At 40.6% G+C, this 26,366-nt stretch overlaps 1 protein-coding gene across 1 annotated transcript in view; it reads right to left on the bottom strand.

Annotated features, from left to right (window-relative positions):
- Nucleotides 1–25,953, bottom strand: part of LOC133388510 (glutathione hydrolase-like YwrD proenzyme) — a 43,014-nt gene extending 17,061 nt beyond the window's left edge. Inside the window, exons 1-5 of the mRNA XM_061634475.1 lie at nucleotides 25,857–25,953; nucleotides 23,147–23,300; nucleotides 12,194–12,345; nucleotides 10,845–11,053; nucleotides 1,380–1,532 (exon numbers count right to left, since the gene is read on the bottom strand). Coding sequence (XP_061490459.1) covers nucleotides 1,380–1,532; nucleotides 10,845–11,053; nucleotides 12,194–12,345; nucleotides 23,147–23,300; nucleotides 25,857–25,953 — 765 coding nt within the window. The remainder of the gene's footprint in view (nucleotides 1–1,379; nucleotides 1,533–10,844; nucleotides 11,054–12,193; nucleotides 12,346–23,146; nucleotides 23,301–25,856) is intronic.
- Nucleotides 25,954–26,366: the final 413 nt, after the last annotated feature.

Raw genomic sequence — 26,366 nt, forward strand, 5'->3', positions numbered from 1 at the left:
CCCTTGTAAGATGTGGGCACGGGTGTGTTTTAAGGTGGTAATTTTGTTTATGTTTCTGAAGATAAATTCCATTGCAATTGTTATATTTCAAAGTGATTTTATATATTTACATAAACTTTTATTGAGTCACCTTAATGGCTAGGTTGATGAAATGCATGAAAACAAATAAATACATGGCATCCTTTCCTGCTGTGTTCCTTGAAAAGGGGGCTTTCACTGGATGAAAAAGACAGTTATTTGTTAGCATGCCAACAGTTTGTAGTTAGCATATGAGGCCACATGTCTGACTTGAACATATCACAAGCCTGAGATGGGACTGATCAAAATGGCTAGGGATGGGCAGCATGCCCTCATTTGGAAATAAATAAGGAAATAGCTCATCTTATTTCCAAAGCAATTCATTTTCAGAAATAATTGAGATTTATGTGGGCCCTGAAGCCACCTGTACCTCCAAGCTCCCAGCCAGGACTGGTACTACCAGTGAGACAGCTGACTCAGGCAATGGATGCTATGGAACTAGGGCAACGGTGAGGTGTTGGAGGACAGGGTCATGTGTACTTACTGGTCTGCACTCCCTAAGTGAACTTGCTTTCCTCAACTGTGTTGGTGACTATGCCATCACTGGTGTTGAAGTCAAAGTCATCTCCCTCTCTCTCTCTCTCTCTCTCGTGTGTGTGTGTGTGTGTGTGTGCGCGCGCGTGTGCGTGCGTTCGTGCGTGCGTGCGTCACTTTGGCCTTTGCCACAGGTGACAAAATGTCTTGGGCTGACCCTGCTCCCTGCCCTTTTCCCCTTAAACTACCCCCCTTTACTCTGCTGCAAATGGCAGCAGTGATGGCACACCAACTAAGGGGAGAGAGGAGGATGGTTCTGTTCCTTCTCTCTCTGGCACCAGGGTGATGCTTAAGAAACGTATTTCTTTCCCAAGGGCTACTGCTATTGCATTTCCTAAGGGCCACCAAAGTCTTTTATTCTAGTTAATTATTCTGAAGAGAGGCAGTAAGGAAGTGAGTGACTGAGGTTTAAAGGGAAGGTGCGTTGGGGACCAGGAGACTCAGTGAGAGGGTGGGCAGCAAGACAGGAATTCCTCTATGGTTCAGACTGAAATTCAGAGAAGAATTCAGAGTTCCTAATGCTTGTACTGAGGAGAGCATTACAAACCCCTGAAACTTTGAGTCCCCTGTATCTGAGTTTCATCTGTATCTCTATTAGGGACTTGCTATATCATGATCTAGCTGGGCACAATTAATTTACAAGAAATGCCATAATCGCCACTCATTTTGGAACATTTTGGGCTCCTGCCAGGAGGAAGGGCGGGATATAAATCAAATAATTAATACATAAATAAATAAACAAACAAACATTGCACTCTCTGCCATACCTTGTAATTTGCAGCAATAGGTTTGACTTCTTCAGTGACATGGCTTTTCATGTCTTCTAAATCCATTACTCCACCATTGCTCTGAATAATATCCACAATAGCTTTGGCTACGTGGGCTTTGTAGAAGCCTTGTTTGCCAAATTTTGCCAACTTCTGCAGGAAGAAAAGAATCTGGATTGGAAACTACAAAAAACAAAAGAACAGTACTATGGTGCCTTTAAGCAGGGGTGGGGAACTTAAGCCCTGGGGGCCAAATGAAGCCTTTCAAGGATCTCTATGTGGCCCTTAGGACTTTCCACAGGCCATCACCACCCTCCCCAGCCATGCTTCACAGCCTCTGCATGCCTTTTCCTGACTGGAACATGTCCTTAACTCTGATAATGTTTGTTGCTTGCCTGGATGGAGGACAGAGGAAGGTGTGTGAGTGAATGTAGAAACTAGCCTACTGAATACATATAACATTTACATTAAATGTTCTATCTACTTTTGCCTCTCCCCCTTCCCCCAGCACTGGCATATGGCCCCTGGCAGTTTGTCTCGAAGGGAATGTGGCCCTTGGGTTGAAAAAGTTTCCCCACCCCTGCTTAACAGCATGCCCATATGTAGGGATGGATGGATCTGTCAGTTTGGTTCTTTCCATTTCTCATTTTCCCCAATCTTAAATTCAGTTCTCCACATTTCTGCAGCAATTTGCAATTTTTTTAAAAAAAAATCCTCATAAAAATCTTCAGTAGTGTGCCGTTCTCCTAATAAAATTTTATACATGATGCAGTTTTGAATACACAGCCTTTTTGCAAGCAATTTCTCCTAATATATTGCATTTTTGTACGTTATTTCCACTATTACATTCACTTGTATGCCCACTTCAAAGGATGGCTGTGTTTTGGTTCTCATATTGCTTTGGAAAGTTTGAATTTTTTAGATTCGGCTTTAAATACAAACTGATGGAATTTCTCCCCCATCCCTATCCATATGGGACTTCCCATTAGATACTTCAAAACTAAACCAGAGAGTGAAAAGCAGGTATTAATTATCAGGTTGCACTTGAATCTGTACAATATTTCTTAGATCTACACTGTGCCATTTGCTGGTTACTAGGTGAGTAAACTAACATTTAGGTGTCTAGTTTTTTGAAGGAATGCACTATAGATCTCACCATCATCTTGGGTCACAGTCCAGTACTCAAGTTGATTGAAATAGGCTAGACTGAGATCAACAAGTAATTTGAGCCATTATTTAACTAACCAGACGGAAAGCTTTGAAAGTGCATTTAAATCAACGGAGAAATAAGCAAAGGAATATACAAGACTTGAAAAATGTTTGTAGACTCCTTTGTAGATGGTAAAAATGGTATTTGTGTCATTATTCCAGGAGTGTTTTCTGAAAATTAATGATGTTCAATAAAAGATGGTGATGAATAACTGAGAACCTATGTAAAGAGAAACTAGCATTAGTTATTAGAAAATAACCACGCACACTGTGTGTGTGCTCACGACGTGCACATGCATTCACATTTGTTTCAATTAGCATTCAAAATAACTACAGGTACCAAAATAATGAGCTCTTCAAAAATGGTGTCATGACTCTCTTGGAAAATCCTTGGTCATTTATATCAGCTACACATTGACCTCACATTCTGCAAGAAGATAGGCCACTACATACAATGGAATCACTATACTGAAGTTGTTTCAACGCTCCAGATATTAGTCACAACTGCACAGGCCAAGCAATTTTCCCACTACAAAATCCCTCTTCTCCAACGTGAACCGTTTGGAATGACATGGAGAAAAATCACCTAATCTTTATGGCAAGATACCACACATGATAGCTGCCAAATAAGGCAATTTAAACTACCTGTACAGTATGGTCTGAATCAAACTTGCCAAATATCTCTGAAAAAGAAATAAATGCAAAAACATATATTCTGACATCACCACTGCTTAATTGCCTGATGTCACAGTATTTTCAGTTGACCCTTTTCCCCCCACACTTAGTTGATTATTGGAACTTGTGAAGTGAAAAGCACTTTGTAGGTGCTGCCAATAAGCTGATTGGGAGGGCCTATAAACTTCCTTTCAGTTGAGCTAGGTCTTTACCTGCCCCACACCTGATGTCATATATGAAGTCAGGCATTAGGCAGGTGGGTGTAGCTTGGCCAAAATGGCCTGGCAGGCCAAATGAAAAGGCCTGGTGAGCCCAATTGGGCCAGAGACTCCATACCCTGATCTCAAAAGGCACAACACAAAAGGAAAATGGATTTGGAAGGAAAAGGAAATATACAAGCTCAAGTATAAGTCTTAGTTACAAGTACTTCTAATGTCCAATTGGGGTGGAAAAGTTCAAGGACAGACGACTCAAAAGTTGCTGATTTCTCAGCTGCAGTGATACAGTGGCCTTGCATTCCTTTCCTTCCCTTCTCTGCTGCTGCCAAGTGACAGTTGATGAAGGGATGAAGTGCCGAATATAACCTGGTATTCCCTGCTGGAACAAATACACCTGAAACAGGTTGCCAAACAACTCAGAAAGAATTATACCCTGAAACAATGGCTTGGTTCATATATAACAGAAAACCACGATTTGGTATTACATGAGTGAGTCTTAGGCTCAGGGGTTCTCTCTCCTCTCCATGACTCCCCCCATTCCATGCTAGTTTCCTCTCTAACTTCCTGTTTTATGGATGACCATCATCCAAACCTGCAAACTATGGTTAACATAAGGGTTGGGGATGATCATCGGGACTTCAGAGCTCCACGCAATGGTTGCAAAGAGCCCTATGTAATGCTTTCAAGCGCCATCAATTGGCTGATAGTCGGCACTTCCATGTTGTAAGCAGGGCTCTTTGCAAGCCCCTGCAAGGATCAGTGAGCCAATCCCAGGGAGCTTGAATTTAGCAACTATCAGCTGACTAGTGATGAGAGCAAGCCTCCCTTGCCAATGCATAATTGGGAGTGCCCTTTAATTGGGAGTGATAGTGTATTGACAGCTGTGTCTCCACCTGCTCCTTCACCTGCCATCAGATATGATGGCGGATGTGGGGCAGATGAGTGTGGTTTAAAGAAAACAGCTTTGTGGGCCAATTTGGGACCAATTATGGGCCCAATTAAACCCACAAGCCAGAGATTCCCCACCCCTTAGTTTACACTCATCCTCCATACTAGAATTTGAAGCCATGCTTAAACTATGGCAGAGGAGCTAATATTCCTGGTTATGAAACCAAGCCTTAAGTAGGATCAACTATTCCAGAAACATCTTCCATGTGATAGTAAAATGTAATAATTTATATGCACTGGTTATTATTTCTATATTTGTGTGAGAAACACATTTAGAAAGCAAAGGTGAGCTGTCACTTTAAAATTATAGTGTAAACCGTAAATGAGTAGCTTCAGAAGTCAAAGAGCACAGTTAGGTACTTATGTACACAAAAGAAAATTTCCTGTAACTCCTGACCTGATTTGAAAAAAAAGCTACTTCAATATCAGTAATTCAAAAGGGACAGCAAGTTGCTGGATCCTGGTACCAACAAGACAAAGAGATATGTGTTATTCCCCATGTTTAAGCAAACAGTGTGCCATCCTCTGCGTACAAAGGTTACAACATGGAACCAAATCGTTAAAAATTAACAAGATGCAATCAGCAACTCACGAAAGGTTTCTTGCTTAAGCAAAATAAACCATACAGGAAATCTCTCTCATTTAACATATTGTCTCTTGAAAGTCATATACCATTCAGTGCAAATGTGATATTTGTGTACTTTTATTATGTTAAATATTTGTCTGTTGTTGCACTCAAAACCATGATTTCCAAAATTTGGAATTTAATATTATTATTATTATTATTTGCTCCCATTATTAGTTGAGACAGAAAGTACGGTAGATTCCTAAGATATTGTTGCTTACCCACACAGCACCCCCTAGTGAAAACAAAGTATCTAAAGTTATTGGGTGGAAACAAAGAGTTCTCTAGGGACTGCTTTGTAAAATTTTCTGTTTCATCATGTTTGGACAGTATGTTTGACACCATCACAATGCACGGTTTGTGTACATGCAGCTTTCCTATGCTTCAAATGGGAGGAAATTACCTCATGTGACATGGCTCTACAGAGGCTCTTTTCATTATTTCTATACAGTTTCCTGTAAGATGCAAAATCCACCACTAAGATACTGAAGAACAGGGACAGAAGCCTGGACTTCCTTAGGTAACAGCCAATTTTTTCAGATGCAAACAGGATTTTATACCAACTTGCATACTGTTCAGAGCTTTCATCTTTCTGTGAGAAATTCTGAGTCCAAGCAACTTGAAACACTGACACAAAATCCAAAAACTTCACAAATCATTTAATATCATAACAACTTTGAAGTTCTGTTTCACATTTAGCAAGATTGAGAAACCTGAGGCCCTCCAGATGTTGTTGGACCCTAATTCCCATCAACCCCACTCAGCATGGCTAATGGTCAGGAATGATGGGAGTTGTAGTCTGTGGAGGGAAGAGGGGAGGTGTTTCCTTACTTATTCTATTAACAAAACCCAACTTCCCCTCCAATGGTTTTCTTAACCTGTACCATTGCCACCATTTAATATAACTTATACCCTTTTAACCTTTAATTTACCAATAACGCTGGTAACTGTGGGATACAGGCTAGTCAGATATAGGTACTATTTTTAACACCCATGTTAATGTTTAACAAGATTAAGTAGTGCATAAGCTTATGTGGTTACTATTACTAAACCAAGGCAGCTGTGAGGCAACTCTTTTGCCAGATTGTATTTCTATTTACACCACCCTCACCAGCACTATAACTGAGGACTTTTGTTGAAGCCTGTTTCAAGCCCTATTAAAACACACATCTGTTTTTACTGTCCTGAAATCTTCCTCTCCTACCAGACACCAGAACCTAGCATTCCAAACTGCCTCTCGCTCTTTCCCTCAGTACTGTAGACAGGTTATCCCTTCAAATCTTCAGCCTGAGCCAAGTGACTTGGCTACCCCAGCTAATATTTAGTCATCAAATCACTCTGCCTTCCTTTCAGGTCTTCTTTCTTTTGCTTCTGTCCTCTGCTGTTGTCTTCTTCTGGCTGTCCACCATGAACACCAAGTGCCAACCGACACAGACTCCCTAACTCCCTACTACTGACCACAGCCTGGTCGTACTTTTTCTGGCTCCTCAAGACTAGCCCCAGCCAATCACACAGTCTTATTAAGAATTCTAAACCTGTAACCACCAATCAGAGTATGCACATCTTCTATCCTTTTGCATACTGAGGGTTCTTTTTCCAACTCCTCCTCAGCTGTCAGTTAAGGTCCCTCTGTGACAGTGAAACAAACCTTGACCTGACCAGCCAGAAGGCTTCCCACATCAAATACATTATAATGTATATTACAATATAAATTGACAGGATACACTACACAATATTCATTAAAACACAGTTTAAAACAAACAGGATTTCTTCACACAGTCCAACAAGGTTCCCCACTGCTGATATATAGCAATGGCAAACCACTTCTGAAACCAAGAGAAATTTCAAAAGGGAGCTTGTATTATTTTATTATAAACACATTTGCCATACTGGGCTCCTTCGAGAGAAGGGTGGGATATAAATTTAATAAATAAGCAATATGGAATGGATGTCTGATGTTCAAAGGGAAAATTCAAAACAATCTCACTAAGCATGCTCTTTGGATCTATGTTAGCTCTCTTTGTATTTATGTTTATTTTAGAGACACATCTGTGGAATTTGAGTGTTTATTAAATGCAACATTTCATCTATCTTGCTGTGGCTGAGAATGATCGTACAAGGCTCTGGAACTATTTGGATTATTGGCACCAAGAAGATATAATTCAAATCCTGTAAGTAATTAGATTTGTTGAACAAAGGATTAAAATTCTAAGATCTGTCCATGTCCCCTTAGCATTTAGCTACCTGGCTCAAGTCTTCCAAGTTCTCCATACCATTACAAGCAGCCAAGTCAATAGCAACCTGTGGGGCCATCATGCCATTACCAATGCAAATACAAGGTAACATCAGAGCAGCTTAGCCATTGGCATCAAGAGAGACAGGAAGACAGAGGGATCAAGAAGGATATGGAAAGAGTGAACAACTTTGAGGAGGGGACCAAAAAATACCTGCAGTCCATGGTTTGTGAACATTTTAATCATTCATAAAATATTTACATCTCTTAAAACTGCTGATAAATTTCATCCACTACTCTGAATGTAGAGACAACTCCTCTGAAAAAGGAAGTACATGCAGGAGAGAAAAACACTCCAAACTGGTTGAAAGTATCAGTTAATGAAATTACATTAATGCAAGTTAAACCGGGGAGGGAGGGAGGGAATAAGCAAAATAAGTGATGAATTCGACTCCATCTTCTCACTGTTCCATTTACTGATTTCTATATTTGTCTCTGAACAACGTTTCAGCATTACATCAATTCCACAATAAGGTTAAGAGGCATAATTTGTTAAGCTAGGATACTGACATTTATAATTAGCAGAAAAATGAAAAAAGGGAGAAGCTGCTGAAGAATATCCAAGTATGGCCTCCAAATCTCTTATGTTTGTTAAAACCAAGTTAACCAGGAAGCAAATTCAATTGCTGTGGAAACAAAATTAAATTTGATGTACATTACTGCCATTTCCCACTAATTACCCTACATAGCATGAAGCTTTTCTCATTCCAGCCTTTATCATCCTCATAGACAACAGGCCTCGCTTCCTTGCTAGAAGTTCAGACAGAGCCAGGGGGAAAGAATGTGTGAGGCCTTATTTCACATTGAGCACTGCCCTGATTTGATCCTTCCTCTGTTCAACAGACCACTTCCTAAATGGCATGCTTCCAACATCCCTTTCAGATCAAAGCAGGAAAAGGATGATTTCATTACCTACACAAAGGCAGAAACTAAGGGTCAAACTAGATGTGTCTTCAAATGCATTGTTAGAAAGCACATTAGGGTTGTATTATTATTATTATTATTATTATTATTATTATTATTGGCACAGCGGGAGGCTGATTTCTCTTGGGCTAGCAGTGCATAGGGAGGGAAGCATTAAATCTCAATTTCATTAGGACCATAGCATGCAGCGGGGGGGGACTTCCCCAGCTGTGATCCAAGCAAAAATTGTCCCCATACTGCCATTAGCTTTTGGAGGAGAATGCTCCACTAGTGTCAACTGGAGCTTTTTTCCTATGGTTAATAGCAGCACAGAGCGGGCAGCAATTTTTGTTTTGTTTTATTATTTATTTATTTTATTAAATTTATATCCCACCCTTCCTTCCAGAACGAGCCTAATTGTTGAGATCATGGCTGGGAGGGAAAGGATTAAACTTCCCCTCCTTGTGTGTTACAGTCCCAATAAAAGTAGACCCCTGTGCACCTATTTTATTAATGTATTGTTTTTTATGACACACAGCATCATATCTAGTTTGACCCTTAATTTCCCCCTCCTTATTGATTAAATTGTGTACCTGAAATACTGAGATCTGAGCCAGCATACTTTACAGGCTTGTGTATGTTGAGCTCCATGATACCACACAGTTATTATATAGCCACGAGAGTATACTATAGCCAGAGTGAATTTTTTGCATTCTGCAATGTTAAATTGAAAATACCCCCCACACCATTCTGATGCTTCCCATAAGCTCATTTCAAAACAAAACCTTACAAACCTTATAGTCCTGAACTCAGAAACTCTTGCTTAACAACCCTCTAAATTTTCATGGCAATACACAAAACAGAGAGAATCGAGAGTTCAAAGTGTAAAAAGAGAGGGGGAAAACCCAGATCCCTTTTGGACTTTTTTCTGTCAGTGCTCTCATAATTTGTTGAAATTAATTAAAAATCAGCCATGTTCACAGAGTACTTGTAATCCTATTACTGACCTTGCCCTATACACTGACCTTCATCTTCTGCAGTTTAAAAGTTAAAAAAATGCATGGATGATTTTTAATTAATTTAAGAAATTTAACACTGAAGTCTATTATAGCATTGGGCATGCTCAGTAAGAGCCAACTGTCACTGTTCTAAAAGCCGGACTCACAGCTGTTTGACTTGGCTAATCAGGGCCACACCCATGCCAGACATTTATTATACTTTAAACAGTCATGGCTTCCCCCAAAGAATCCTGGGAAGTGTAATTTGTGAAGGATACTGAGAGTTGTTAGGAGACTCCTATTTCCCTGACAGAGCTCAGATGGCCAGAGTGGTTTCACAGTCAGCCCCTATTGTGGGGATTGCAACATATTATAATCAGTCTGATTCTAAACTGCAGTTTCAGTTTCAGATTCAACTGTTAAGGCAGCCAAAACAGAAACATAACATAACCTCCCATTTGAAACACAAAAGGCTGTCTTCACAATCATATGACATTGACTAATAAAAAGGCTTTGAAATTAATAAAAATAAATTTGATACAGATTTCTAGGATGAGAGAAATATAATTTTCTAGGTTAGATTATCTGTAGAAACAGTAGTAACACAAGAAAGAAGCAAAGTAAGAAGAGCACCAACAAACACACAAAAATGTAATTCTCTACCTTTGAAGGTCTTGCCTCCGCTCACCATATACTCAGAGGCACATGTTACCAAATTCTTCTAAGCTACACAGGAAGTGGATTAGTATGTGAAAGGCCAGCCCAAATTGTGTTTTCATTTTTACAAATTTGTAGGGCAGTACAATATCTCAGAGAGGAGGTCAGGTCTCCTGCTCCCCTGGTGTATTCACTAGAGCTGCCCAATTTCCTTGTTTGATAGAAATATCTGTTGGCTGTAGGTACATTCTTAAACTGCAAGGTTTTTTGCCTATTAGTGAATATTCCTTCCACATTGCATTGCATTCCATATATCCCCAAGGAAAACTCATCTAAGAACATCACTGTATCTGGAAGGATTCACTACGTGTTACCAACAAGACATTTTTGAGTCACTGGAGGACTGTTAAAACTTTAACTAGGATTCAAAGTAACAATATATTTTCATTAGCCAGTTTCTTTATTAAGCACCAAGCAGCTCTGGATTAATTGTGTAACATTCTAGAAGCACTTGAAAGGAAAGCTTTTTAGTCAGCCCTGAAAAATGTCAAGCAATTGCCCAAGCTTTTTGAAGCAGCAGCTAAGTATTGATCAAGAAAAAATACACAAGACATCAAAAATTCATCCATGAGCACTTCCATACTTCCAAAGGGTTGCCAATATGTTATTGTAACATCAGTCAGCCAAAGCAGACACTGAAAATATGTTTTCACAGAACATGCACTGACAGTTCCTGAAGACACATTTGCAGGAAATACACTAATGTCCGACTCATCTCATCCATGGATACAACCAAAGATACCTGCAAATGATTCCTGAAATTGCAACAGCTGAAAAAATGTGCTGCTGCAAGCACGCAAATTGCTGCTAGAACTTCTGTGATCGTGACATTTAGTTCTGAGCTGTCCAGAGAGAGTGGATTAAGACAGACCAGCTTACCTTAAAAGTGTTTGCTAAAAATGGATTGCGGAAGACTTGTCCATGATTAGGTGCTTCACCGTCAATCAATAGGTCCTTTCCGTGTTGGTTTCCAGGTGTATGAAGGGCGTGAATATTATTCTTCCAGTGGTAGGAAGTAATCTCTGACACTGGAAAGCCCTTCTCAGCCATGTCTATAGCTGGCTGCAGAATCTGCCCCATGGAAAGCTGAATCAGGAAAGATTACAAAATTATCTTCCATAGAGATGAATATTTGAAATGCATGTGCGACTGATTAAAAACATTTCCAAAGCCCACTTTTAAAAAAACTTAAATCCCATTAACAAAAATGTTCAATGAACCAGTAAAAGCCTCTAGAAGTCTTGTCTTTTCCTGAATCCCAAACCAACAAGAAATATCATGACAGTGAGCTGTATCAAGATGCTCCACTTTAAAAGGTACATCTTCCTGATCAAAGCTGCTTCTTTAGCAATAACATGATTTTTAAAAGAGGAGGAAAGAAAATGGAGCACTGCCAACTGAATAGTGGATCTAGTTATCTCAGAGGGTGCTTTTGCTCATATAAAGCTCCTTAATAATATCAGCCAATTGCATCCTGCATGAAGTTTAAACTTTTATAGAGACCACGTATAAAGCAGACCTTTTCAATTAAAGTCCAAGAACACTGAATTATCTTTCAAAGGATGTCAAGTCCACTTATCTCCTTCTCTGCCGCTCTTCTGCAAGCAAGCAAACACAGCCTTGTTCCATCATGCTTATCAAAATTAACCCTGTTTTCCTTCTGTACTGCCTTTCTGGTTTTGCCACATTGTTTTAAAACAGCCAAAACAATACAAAAACTTGTATCTTGGTTACTTTATTATTTCCTGTTTGAACTGCTCTATGAATGAAAGCTGAAAGGCAATATACAAGTTTAACAAATACACAAATGTATAGGTCACATACTTATTTGCATAGTGCCCAATGTTATTGCAAGATGTAGCATATTCAGGACATTCCTCAATTCTATGCAAGGGTAGCACATGACATGTATGAAATCTTGTAATGGACACAGAATACAGCATTATGATATAAACTTGAAAATAAGTAAGCAACCTGGCAAAAACTCAGCAGCCAATGGGAAAGCTGAATAAGATTTCTAGTGCTGGGGGAGGGAAGGGGGTGCAGTGACCTACACTTGATCTTCTCTATGTCTAGAAGAAGCAAAAGAAATTGTGCACAATAAGCAAATCTGCAAATTCAGCTTTTTTAAAAATGCAAAATTCAGTTGCATTTTTTTAAAAAAACTGCAAAAATAGCTCTGGTTGCACTATATTTTTGAATCCACATGTTCATTTGGGGTTCACCTTTTTTCCTTCCATACAGTGCAACAGCATCGCACCAGCCAGCTGCTGCACCAGGTACTGTGACATTATATGCATGTAGTGGAGGTGGTGGATTTGCCTCACTGAAGCCATGATCTTTTAGCAGCTCGAGGGTCAGGGCCTGTGGAGACCGGCCGCTGCAAAGCAAAGAGACATCCACATGTAAACAGAATTAGAAGCATATTTTAAAAGAAAAGAAATCATCCATTTGACCTTAAGAAAAAGATTGATGGTACTGCAGTCAGCTTGGCATGACACCATAACAGCTCTAAGAAGCCTGGCAACAACCTAAATAATGTGACCAATTTCCAGGACATTTTCACCAACTGATTCATCATTGGCCAAAATTCAGCAACTCTCATTTCCAGAAACTCTTATTAGATACATCAACCAATCTCTCTTCTTAAAATTGTTCATTTCATCCCACTGCTCTCAACATATTACATTCATTGAGTATCGCATTAGCACACAACCAGATGTTCTTAACCCTTTGAACTAGAATTGTTAGCTCCAGACTAGGGATGGTGAGAATTCAGTTCGCATTTCAAGCAGAATTTATCACATTCGCACTTTCCAAAACAACATGAGAACCAAAACACAGCCATCCTTCGAAATTCACATTTATTAGAATTTTGGGATGCAGTTTGCCAACTAAACAATATTTATAAAAATGCATATATTAAGGGAACGTGTGCATCAAAATGAATATATGAGTGAAAATAACATGCAAAAAGGCATGATGGGATGAGAAATTGCTTGCAAAAATGTGTACATTTGTCAAAACTCCCTACAAAAATGTCTTTATTTGGAAAAGTTCACACTAAAATGGTGAATTTTCATGAGGATTTAAAAAAAATTGCAGATTGCTGCAGAAATGTAGAGGACTATAACATTAGAAAAGTGAGAAACTGAGAGAACCGAAATTGACAGATCTTTCCATCCCTACTCCAGACCCTGAAAGGGCTCCTATACATGTAACACAGGGGTCAGGAACTGCCAGCCTATGGGCCAGATGCAGCCCTGGAATACACACACCATGCCTGACCCTCAGTGTCCCCTCCTCACCTTGTCCCTTCACCCAGTGCAATTAGGCTTGAAAAAAGCCTTCTGTTTGAGCCAAGAGACTTTTTCAAGTCTAACAGCTGAAGCTTGAAAACAAATCGTCTATTGATTCCAATAGAAGTCTTTTCCCCCCAAGTCTAATTGTTGTGGGTAACGGATGGTTAACTATTCCCTCCCCAGCTATACTCTCCAGGAAGATCAATGCTGCCCCGGCAATTAGGTTTGAAAAAAGCTAAAAGCTAAACTCAGAAGGGTGTGCGGTTTGTGTGTTGGGCAGCTAGGCCTACTTTTATCTCGTCTGTGCCCATCACCTGCATGAGGTCCCCAGAGAGTTCGCCAAGAGAGAATACAGCCCTTGAGCTCAAAAACCATTTCCCATCCCTGCTTTAAAATGTTGCTCAGAAGGGAATGCTCTGCCAAGTGTAGCTTGTTCTGTCACTGCAGCACTTTGATCTGGCAATCATGACTGTTGCCTGACTATTACTGTTAGGCAAATAGCCCAGAATGGTTGACTGATACTGAGTCTCAGCTAAGGATGGAAGGATCTGTAAATTTCAGTTCTCTCAATTTTGCATTTTTTCAATCTTAAATTTGGTTCTGAACATTTCTGCAGCAATTTGTTTTTTCAAAGATCCTCATGAAAGCTCTTCAGTATTTTAGTGTGAATTTCTCTTATTAAACACATTTATGTATGCAGTTTTGACTAATGTACACATTTTCACAAGTACTTTGTGCAAGCCAGTGTGGTATAGTGGTTAGAGAGTGTCAAACTGGGACCGGAGAGACCAGGGTTCAAATCCCTGCTCAGCCATGAAGCTCATTGGGTGATCTTGGGCTAGTCACTGTCTCTCAGCCTAACCTACCTCACAGGGTTGTTGTGACAATAAAACTGGGAGAAGGAGAAGCATACACCACCTTGAGCTCCTTGGAGGAAAGGTGGGATATAAATGTCATGACAAATAAATAAATAAATAATGCTTTCTTTTTTTACTAATATATTTCACTAATTTCATGCATACTTTCCCCTAATATATGCATTTTTGTAAACACTGCTTGGCTGGAAAACTGCATCACAAAATTTGGATAAATGCAAATTTCGAAGCATGGCTATGCTTCAGTTCTCATCTTGTTTCAGAAAGTGTGGATTTGATCCATTCAGTATTAAATGTGAACTGAATTTCTCACCTGCTCCTATTTTCAGCCTAACTTACTACATAAAAGATTGTTGTGAAGATAAAGGGAGGAATTATATATGTCTCCCTCAGCTTTTTAGACGAAGGATGGAATAAAGAGCAGTTTTAAAAAATAAATCAGTTATGAGAAAATTTACATATCATTTAGATTTTACGTAAACATTTAAAATTCTCACTAAGGCGCCAGCAATGTTAGATGCCAAAAATATTTGCACCACTAGGGAAAAAAATGACAGTGCAAGACAGTATAGGATAAATGCAAACTAGATTGCTCTAACAGGGCCCAAATAGAGGAAATAGGGATTGTTAAATTGCAATGCAGAATGTGTTAAGATAACTCCTGGAAACAAGCTAAAAATGCATCTGAAATGGTTTCTTGTTTCTTTGTGAAAGGTTCCTGGGAAGGGGGGGAATCAGATAGAGGAGTTACAGCATGTCCTGCCCTTTGCCCCGATAGTCAAACTCAGCAGGAACTGAACAGCATCTGGAGCCGATTCCATCCTTTTATAGCATCTTCCTATTAATATTCAGTTTAGACCTACTGTGGAAGGACAGCTATTCCTCTGCATTAGTGAAAAGTTCCAACAGAATGCATATTTAGGAAAATCATAACAAAAAATAACAGGAAATGAGGTGCAAAGCTGGACTCTGACCTCTTGGTTAAAATAAAGGCCCTCCCTAAACGAAACCAGAACTGCAGACTCTCTGTCCACCAGGATGTTTGCACAAAATCATTATCAAGGTCATCTTAAAAATAAAGCAACATTATACACACAAGCCTGAAGGCACACACACAAAAACTGAACAAATACCGTTTGTATATAATGAAACAGGCTTGTGATAAGTGTGACAAGCCTGAACAAAAACACTAAATTGAGTCTCGTTACATATGTGAGATTCCACTGAGAAACTCAGTTCAAGTGATTTCTTCCCCTTCCCAGAAAAATTGCATCTGCTTATTTTCTAGTAGCAGTTAGTGGCAACAACCTGAATTCTTGCTAATGTCCTGCCCTCCGCTTATAAATGTCCTGCCCTCCGCTTTGCTTGAGGGCAGATATAATGGAATTCCCCACTGTGAACGGGTCTGTCCATCTGAGAATGGGGAGGTAGAGACAATAGCGCATGTCTTCTGTATTGTTCTTTTTATCGAGATCTCCGCCATGTTTTTATTACTCCTATCATACAAGCACTTCCAGAGGATTCTGAAGCTGGTTATCTTTCTTTCCTGTTAGCCGACTGTAATCCAATGGTAGCCGAATTTTGTGCAGCTGCCATTATTTGCAGGAAAAAGATACTAGACATGGAGCAAGTATTTTAATTGTTAATTACTCTTTTTATTCCCATGTTATCATCTTGTGGTTTCTTTTTGTAAAATGCAATTTCTGTATGGTATTTATATAAACTTGGCTGGTCTATGACTGAAATAAATGTTATTCATTCTTGCTTGTTCACTCACTTTAATGACTCTCCATTTGCAATCTTTGCCTGCCAAAGCCCTTTCTTGTGCTTCAGGCTAGGGCTAGCTATCCTATCCCATAGTTGTCAGCATGGTCCAGTGGATAGAAAGCTGGACTTCAATCTGGAAGACCTGGATTCAAGTCCTTACTTGTGCTCTCAATTCACTGTGTGGCATTGAGCAATTCATCTAGTCTTGGGTGGCCATGCATCCTACTTTACAGATGAGAGTCCTCTATTTGAAGACCTGGCACAGGTCAGTCCTCAGCCTATTTGAAGGATGTCTGAAGGGTTGTCTTGTTAGAGTCCGGCTTAAAGACAAAGAACCCTAAGAATTGAACTCTAGAGAAGACTTTAAGCAGCTCATCCACCACCTGGACAGCAGACTGACAGAGGTCACCTGGTCACAGTGTGGCCATAATCGAGATGTATCCATTTCTATTTAAATTATTTCTAGATTTGCATCCATATATATAAATACGCATATTTTATGTAAATTGTGTTCTTTTGTCCTCTTTTTGGGCCAGGTGTAAATGGCCATCCTAACCTACTCTGAGTCTCAATTCCCCATGTACAAAGTAGAAATAATAGTGACCTACCTCACAGGACTGTTGTGAGGGCAAAAATAATAAATCTGTACAATACTTTCCAGTACAACTGAGAATGTGAAATAATAAGTTAAGCTTCTGAATGTCTACATACAGTTTTTGTTTCTCCGGGGCAACACGTGATCTTCACATCTTGTCCTTATTTCTTATCATTCCATCTTACATTTAGACACATCTCTCACACACATACATACAGAAAGAGTATGGCACTAGTTCCCATGCTACAGAGGCATGCATTTGAACAGTGTGTGTCAATTTTCCTGGGAAACATGAAGTAGAAGGGGCAGGATTGGAGCATGAGATTGACAGAGAAACTGTCAAGGAATACCTAATCACTTTGAACAAGTTCAAATCGGCAGGGCCCGATAAACTGCATCCTAGAGTATTGAAGGAAACTGGCTGAAGAACTCTCAGAACCGCTGTCTATTATCTTTGCGAAATCATGGAGGACTGGTGAAGTGCCGGATGACTGGAGGAGAGCTAATGTTGTCCCTATCTTCAAAAAAGGCAAAAGGGAGGAACTGGGGAACTACAGACCAGTCAGCCTAACATCAATCCCTGGAAAAACTCTGGAGCAGATTATAAAGCAGTCAATCTGTAAGCATCTTGAAAACAATGCAGCGATTACTAGGAGCCAACATGGATTTATGAAGAACAAATCTTGCCAAACTAATCTTATCTCATTTTTTAATTGGGTAACCTCCCTTGTAGACTGTGGGAATGCTGTGGACTGAAGCCTTTAGGGCAAAGAGGACGGCCGGCCAGTCGGAATAAGGTAGCCCACGGGAGGTTCCCTGCCGCTTCAAGTTCCCTGCGACAGAGGCCGAGACCCCAAGGATCTGTCCAGGGAGGCAACTGAGGGAAAGGCACAACAGCCCTGCCTCAGCGAAAGGCAAGCTGCCGTCCCACCCAACGCTGCGTCCGTCAAGTACATCTCCCCAAGCACCGGCCATATCAAAATCGAAAGCAACGAAGGCTGCAAGGGAGGCAGCGGCATCCCCATCACCTGGAGTCCTTCGGCAAGCTCCAGGCCCAGCCAGAAGAAGTGCGTGGAGCAAGCAGAAGGCATCGTCATCTCCAGCACCAAGAAGGAGAAGTGGACGCAGGAAGGCCGTGGTGAGGAAATGCCTGCAGCAGCTTCTCACTCTTCCTCCCTCCCCCATCGGACTCCACCTTTGGGACCCTCACAAGGCGAACCGGCGGCTCCAGGGCCAGAACCACCGTCCCACCGCCATCATAAGCGGGAGCCCCGGCTTCTGCGGGCTGAGAGGGCCATGCCATTCCCAGAACTATGGGGATAGGACTATTACTGAAACAGTGTGGCTAGCCTTGCAAAGTAGCCCAATGCCTATAATACCTATTTTGCCAAAGTGAGGGGGGAGGTAGTTTGTGTTAACTTTGAAATGTATTACAAATTGTATTGTTTTTATTGTTTATTGTTTTATTGATGTTTTATTGATATTGTTTTATTGGTGTATTCTTATACTGGTGCTCTTTTATAAGCCGCCTTGAGAGCCTTTTGGCTGGAAGGCGGGGTAGAAATATTAAAATAAAAAAAATAAAATATATATATATCGACTTCAGCAAAGCTTTTGACAAAGTGCCCCATGATATTCTGATTAGCAAACTAGCTAAATGTGGGCTGGATAGAACAACTATCAGGTGGATCCACAGTTGGCTCCAGAATCATACTCAAAGAGCGCTTATCAATGGTTCCTTCTCAAACTGGGCGGAAGTAACGAGTGGGGTACCACAGGGCTCAGTCCTAGGCCCAGTGCTCTTCAACATTTTTATTAACAACGTGGATGAGGAGGTACAGAGCATGCTTATCAAATTTGCAGATGATACAAAATTGGGGGGCACAGCTAATACCGTGGAAGACAGAAACAAAATTCAGAGGGAATTGATAGGCTGGAGCATTGGGCTGTAAACAACAGAATGGATGTTATGGATGGGTTCTTTGTTGCTCAACTGTTGTGTGCACAGGCCTGTGTGTGTTGTTGTTTAACGCCAGTTCAGTACACAATATGACCACTCTCATCCATGATTTGATTGTGGATGAAGGTGCCGATTTGGTGTGCATTACCAAGACCTGGGTGGGCGACCTTGGAGGAGTTGATCTGACCCAATTTTGCCCACCTGGATACTCGGTGCAACACCAGCACAGACTGCAGGGACGGGGCAGGAGGAATTGCTGTGGTCTACAGAACTTCCATCTCTGTCATCAGGAAACCACTCTGTATTGGAGCTGGCTGTGAGGGCCTGCACCTGGTGACAGAAGCTCTTTCATAGGGTTGCCATAAGTCATAGTCGACTTGGAGGCACATAAAAACAACAAACAGAATGAAATTCAACAGGGATAAATGCAAAGTTCTACACTTAAGAAAAAGAAACCAAATGCACAGTTATAAGATGGAGGATACTTGGTTCAGCAATACAACATGTGAGAAGGATCTTGGAATTGTTGTTGATCACAAGCTGAATGTGAGCCAACAGTGCGATGTGGCTGGAAAAAAAGGCAAATGCTATACTAAGCTGCATTAACAGAAGTATATTTTCCAAATCGCGTGGAGTATTAGTTCCCCTCTATTCAGCACTGGTTAGGCCTCATCTTTACTGCATCCAGTTCTGGTCTCCGCACTTCAAGAAGGATGCAGACTAACTGGAACAGGTTCAGAGGAGGGCAACAAGGAAGATCAGGGGACTGGAAACAAAGCCCTATGAGGACTGAAAGAACTGGGCATGTTTAGCCTGGAGAAGAGAAGACTGAGGGGAGATATGATAGCACTCTTCAAGTACATGAAAGGTTGTCACACACAGGAGGGCCAGGATCTCTTCTCGATCGTCCCAGATTGCAGGACACGGAATAATGGGCTCAAGTTGCAGGAAGCCAGATTTCGACTGAACATCAGGGAAAACTTCCTAACTGTTAGAGCCATACGACAATGGAACCAATTACCTAGAGAGGTAGTGGGCTCTCCAACACTGGAGGCATTCAAGAGGCAGCTGGACAGCCATCTGTCGGGAATGCTTTGATTTGGATTCCTGCCTTGAGCAGGGGGTTGGATTTGATGGCCTTATAGGCCCCTTCCAACTCTACTACTCTATGATTCTACGAATTACATGGGAAAGGCCTACCCAAAGCAAGTCCCACACTGCAGGACATATATACGAAGAGGGGCTTAGTGTGACCAAGAAGTAGAAGAACTCAGGGATGCAATTATGCAAATAGAGAAAGACTTGGTTCTTAATTGTTCAGTTCACCACAGCAGGGTTAGCTTCTCCCAGCTAAAGGGAAGGATCATAGTTCAGTAGTAGAGCATCTACTTTTCATGCAGAAAGTCCCAGGTTTAAACCTCAGTATCTCCAGGTAGAACTATCTGGGAGCGACCCGTCTGAAACACTGGAGAGCTGCTGCCAGTCAGTGCCTATTGACTGTATTGAGCCAGATGAACCAAGTATAAGGCAGCTTCACTCTTTTACTTTATCTCCCTCCCCCAAGTGAGGGTTGTATTCAACAGAGTCATCCCATTAGTGCACTGATTTCCGCTTTTGCAATAGAACTTCCCCTCCCTTTCCTCTCCCTGCAGCCCCCTTCCCAAAATCTGCTTGGAGGATGGAAGGAAAACCCATAACAGATTGGGGGGGCACAGGGGGAGGAGAGGGAGGGTAAGTTCTGTTACACAAGTGGAAGTCTTTGCTCTAATAGGACAACTTTGTTGGATACAACCCTGAGTGATTGCCCTACATTCATCGAGGGAAAAGTATATTTCCGCTTGAGTACACTCTTATGATGGGGGCAAAACCTGCCTTCCACTCTTGTCAGTGGATGGTCCCATCTTCAATGACAGGGAGTCCACACTGGAGAGCAATGCGTATGAAGCATGCTCCAGGGTCTTTGCAATGTATGTGCCGCTCTGGGCTCCTGCTGGGAGGAAGGGTGGGATATAAATCAAATAATAAATAAATAAATGTGTGTCTCTACAATTACCCCATTCATCATAATTATGGCAGTTTTGCTACTTCTATTGTAAAGCAAAGTCAAAGCATTAAATTCTATGAACCCCACAGAATGAGAATCTTGAAACATTATTCAAGAATAAAGAGATGAAGTATAGTTCCAAACATGCAGTCATCTGTAACTGAATACACAGTTTTTATGGATCAAAAAGTCTAAAAGAGTTGGTCAGTTTTCAACAGATACATCCAATATTTTAAATTGCTTTATAATTATGCCACAAACTAGACATTAATATATGTCAGTCTGCCTCCTAGTTCTAAGAAAATCTATGTAGCTGTCCACAATTTTTATTTATTTAAGATATATCTAGGTCACTTTGAAAGGCAAAAGCCTCTCAAAACAGCTTACAAAAAATACAAAAAGAACCACAATTAATTAATAAAAGTTGTTGTCATGTCAAGTTCAAGGTTTTCCTATTAGTATATAAACCCCTCAACAGTTTGGGACCAGGATTGCCTTGCCCCATATGTGCCTATTTCACTGCTTTGATCTGCAGAACTTGCACTTTTATAACTGCCATATAATGTTCATTCTGCATTCCTGAGAAGTCATTATTTTAGTATGGAAGCACCAATGCTTTGGAACGCTCTGCATCCTCACTATATGGAACTTATGCACCCTTGCTTTATTGTTTTAGATGCCTGCTAAAAACTTTATTTCAGTATGCCTACCCAGACATATAAGTTAATTATGTATATTAGTTTTTAAATATTTTACTGATTTTATCTATATTTTATTGATAATTATTTTAGAGACCTTAAAGAGTTTTCTATACATTTTTCAGATACACACACTCACACACACAAAACAGCCAGCCCACAAATATTAAAATCCAACACAAAATAAAGCTACAGCCATCCAACCAAGTGATAATGAAACAGAAAGCCAAGTGAAGCAAATGGATCTTTGGGGCTTTCCTAAAGGCCTATAATGATGGCACCTGATGGAACCCAGATGGCAGTACATTCCAAAGCCATGGGCTATTTGTAGGAAATGGTCTCTCCTTACTGCCTGCCATTCTAACTGCTAACCTTAAAAATGCAGGCAGACTGGTATTTATTTATTTATTAAATTTATATCCTGCCCTTCCTCCCAGAAGGAGCCCAGGGCAGCAAAACAAAACAAAACAGTAAAAGCACTATAAAACATCTTAAAAACAAAAGGCTTTAAAACATAAGAAAACAAAACATATTTAAAAACATATTAAAACAAAACTTCTTGAAAAGCAGCTCCAGCTCAGGCAGACTGGGATAAGGTTTCTACTTAAAAGGTTTGTTGAAAGAGGAAGGTCTTCAGTAGGAGCTGAAAAGATGGTGCCTGCCTTAACATTTAAGGAGAGAGAATTCCAACACTAAAGGTCCTCTTTCTACGTTGTGGGGAACAGACCTCCTGATAATAAGATGGTATTTGCAGGAGGCCCTCACCTACAGAGCACAGTGATCGACTGGGTATATAAAGGGTAAGACAATATTTCAGATATTCTGGTCCCAAGCTGCATAGAGCTTTGTACACCAAAACCAGAACCTTGAACTTGGCCTGGTAAGTAATGGACAGCCGGTGCAATTCTTTCAGCAGCGAGATAACATGTTGGTAATATCCCACCCCAGTGAGCAGTCACATCACTGTATTTTACACTAGTTGCAGCTTCTGAACCAACCTGAAAGGCAGCCCTGCATAGAGTACATTACAGTAATCCAGCCTGGAGGTTACCAGTGCACGGACAACAGTCACCAGGCTATCCCGGTCCATAAACATCCACAGCTGTCTTACCAGCTGGTAAAAGGCACTCTAGCCAGTGATGTCACCTGGGCCTCTAGTGACAAATATGGATCCAGGAGTAGGGGTGAAGGTGGTTCCTGAAGCAGCATGGGCCAAAATCATTTAAGGCATGCGTGGGGAACCTGTGGCCCTCCAACTGTTTCTATACTGCAGCTCCCATCATCCTTGGCCATTGGCTAGGCTAGCTGAGGCTGATGGAAGCCAGAGTCTAACATCATCTCGCAAGCCACAGGTTCCGTAGTCATGATTAAAGGTTTTAAAAGCTGAAAACCATGACTTTACAGAGGGCTCAGAAATGCACTGGCAGTCAGTACAGAGCAGGCTTGTCCATATAAAAACAGATTTAAAATATTTTAAAACCGCATTATCCTGTCAAGGGAAATGTGACCCTATTATACACAGACTTGGTTCTCTGATAAGAACACAGTAAGGGATATTCTTAATGGATCGGCCCAAAGGTCCATCTGCACAGTACAATTCTATGTACGTTTACTGAGAAATAAGTCCCACTGGTTTAGTGGGGCTTAACCCCAGGAAAGAGTGTAACAGTCTAGCATCCTGTTTCCCATAGTGATATCACCTGCAATAATATATATAATGTCAGAAGAGGAAGTGACATCTCTTCATCTAACAACCTAGGTTCCATTCACAGAAGAGTTATCTTACTCTTCCTATTTCCTGGCTCCTATTCTCAAATCAGCAGCAAAAAGAATAAAAAGTGGTTAGGGGAGAGTAGACATTACAAAGAGGGAAACCCCAGGTGCAAAAGTTACCACAGGACATAAATGAATACCCCCCCGTCTCTCTCTCTCGTACTTACCTTCCATTGAGACCATGTACCTGCTTAGTGTTTGCATCATAATAGAGGCAGAAGCAATCTCCACCTACGCCAGTACTGCACGGTTCAGTAACATTTAAAGCAGCTGCTACAGCCACAGCTGCATCTACAGCATTGCCACCATTCTTTAAAATATCTGCAACAGAGAAGCTTATTCAGAACCTGATAGAAGACTCTTTCAAGTTAAAAAAAATGACGTGCAAACGAAAATAGTAAGTGCCACCTTAGCAACTGTTGGAATCACAGAATCCTAAGAATTTAATACATGGGGATCCTACTTTTCAAAGTTAATTGAAGAGATCAGAGAATGGCTTTGTATGCAAACTGGATCCTGGAAGAGAGGGAATGTGAGTTACGCTTCCTATTTTTGTGCAGCAGGTATAACATTTGAAAATGCACTTGCACAGGAGAGATATGCAAGATTCAAACTGGAGATGCATTCAAATGCATCACTCACCTGCAAGTTAATTTTCAAATTATACAGCCAAATACAACTTGGGTAAAAACTCACTTGCGTTTCCTACAGAGATGTCCAGTGTATAAGCAAAGGAAAGAGGACAAAGTCCTCTGACTCTCATAGCATACACTTTTATTGCCTTTTCAGAGCTGTAACTTCTAGCTTGTATCTAGATGTACAGCTTACATATGAGATTTTTTTTAAAAAAAATTAAATTACTTGTTATGGAGCAGTTTCTTTCCTCCCTGCAAGAGGGAGATTTCATTTTTCACAGGATAAAAGATGCTATGCCCAAATTCTGAGGATATTCCTGTTTCCACTGATTTCCATTGAGACATCATGAGACAGCCCTCAAAAGCTTTTGATTTTCAAACTTTGTGAGTTCTCAAATTTTGCTCAAAACCTGCTATAAATAGTTGGTTTGACTTTAACAGACACACAAAATGCACTACTAGATTTAGTGCTGGCTTTGCCAACATAGTTCACCCCCTCAGATATTTTCAACTACAACTCCCATCAGCCTTTGTACCAACAGGGGCTGATGGAAGTTATAGCCTAAAGCATGTGAAGGCCATCATGTTGGGGAACGCTGAAGTAGAATGTACAGCTTAAAGTAGATAGTTGTAGGATAGTTTCTATGTGTCTGTTGTTGTTATGTGCCTCCAAGTTGACTACGACTTATGGAGACCCTATGAATCAGCGACCTCCAAGAGCATCTGTCATGAACCACCCTGTTCAAGTCTTGTAAGTTCAGGTCTATGGCTTCCTTTATGGAATCAATCCATCTGTTGTTTGGCCTTCCCCTTTTTCTAGTCTCTTCTGTTTTTTCCAGCATTATTATCTTTTCTAATGAATCATGTCTTCTCATTATGTGTCCAAAGTATGATAACCTCAGTTTCATCATTTTAGCTTCTAGTGATAGTTCTGGTTTAATTTGTTCTAACACCCAATTATTTGTCTTTTTCACAGTCCATGGTATACTCAAAGCTCTCCTCCAACACCACATTTCAAACAAGTTGATTTTTCTCTTATCCGCTTTTTTCACTGTCCAACTTTCACATCCATACATAGAGATCGGAAATACCATGGTCTGAATGATCCTGACTTTAGTGTTCAGTGCTACATCTTTGCATTTGAGGATCTTTTCTAGTTCTCTCACAGCTGCCCTACCCAGTCCTAGCCTTCTTCTGATTTCTTGACTATTGTCTCCATTTTGGTTAATGACTGTGCCAAGGTATTGATAATCCTTGGCAAATTCAGTGTCCTCATTGTCAACTGTAAAGTTACATAAATCTTCTCTTGTCATTACTTTAGTCTTTTTGACGTTCAGCTGTGGTTCTGCTTTTCTCTTTAACTTTCATCAGCATTCGTTTCAAATCATTACTGGTTTTTGCTAGTAGTATGGTATCGTCTGCGTATCTTAAATTATTGATATTTCTCCCTCCAATTTTCACACCTCCTTCATCTTGGTCCAATCCCGCTTTCCATATGATATGTTCTGCGTATAGTTTAATTAAATAGGTTGATAAAATACACCTCTGTCTCACACCCTTTCCGATGGGGAACCAATCGGTTTCTCCATATTCTGTCCTTACAGTAGCCTCTTGTCCAGAGTATAGGTTGTGCATCAGGACAATCAGATGCTGTGGCACCCCCATTTCTTTTAAAGCATACCATACAGTGTGTGTGTAGAGGCATAGTGTGTGTGTCTAGGGGCAGGGAATTTTCTGTCATCTGAGTTATGGTCTTCTTGTTTATATACTGGTGGCAGAGTGCTGCAAACTGGTGTACATCGGCTTTCCCCAACATGCTGTGTTGTAGAAATGTGGGTGGGTGGTTATCAATCTGAGTGTGGCTGTTTTTTATTTTCCCCCGTCCTACTGAAGTCAATGTCATCCACATCCCACCATGACTCTGCTCCATTTCAGTAGTTCTGCGGGTGTTATCTTTGCTAGCTGAACAGCCCCTCTGGCAATACGTTACACCAGCGTATCCAAGGTGTTATCTGGCATGGCCCTGGGAAGGCTGCAACTGGCTGTGCTGGCATAGTGAGGCTTCCACCAAATGGTACAGCCTCTCAGCCAGCAGATCTAAAGTACAGGACTACACCCCAAATTAGACACATGGGTCTAAAGAGCCACTAAAGTAGTCTGGACCCAGCCCACTGAACCGCAGACACCACTTCCAAAAGAAAATCAAGACTTTACCCATTAAAGGAGAAATAAAACTAATTACCAAGGCCAATATTTGTTGCAAGAGGCTGGCTTGATGCAACACAAGCACTACTGCAAACCAGTGGAGATCTCCGAGAACAGAACTTAAGATGCGACATCCTTTGTGGAACAATATTTAACACAAAAAAGAAAGTGCATTAAAGAAGAAGCTAATGTACAAAAACAAATGTGAATCCCAAAATCATAAGATGCAAATAGACCACATAAAAATTCACAAAGTTTTGCAAAACTCAAGTTGCAGATTTTACACATCAATATTTCTTTTACTCTATTTTTATTGAAACAGTTGTATTTATATAGCTTACACAGAAGTGTACTGATGTTACATCATGTTGTGACATTTTTATGTAAATCCCTTGTTTTTGTTTGGTAAGTGAAATTGAACTCCCTAATCAAAATCATTCTTACCCCCAGCCTCCCTTGAATTCAACAATAGTGATACAATTGTTAATTAAATTAGCAATTTTGTCTTCCTGGTTCAGAATTCAAGTGCCTGAACAAACTTAGTTTG

The sequence above is a fragment of the Rhineura floridana genome, chromosome 7 (genome assembly GCF_030035675.1).
Source record: "Rhineura floridana isolate rRhiFlo1 chromosome 7, rRhiFlo1.hap2, whole genome shotgun sequence".
In the NCBI taxonomy this organism is placed as follows: Eukaryota; Metazoa; Chordata; class Lepidosauria; order Squamata; family Rhineuridae; genus Rhineura; species Rhineura floridana.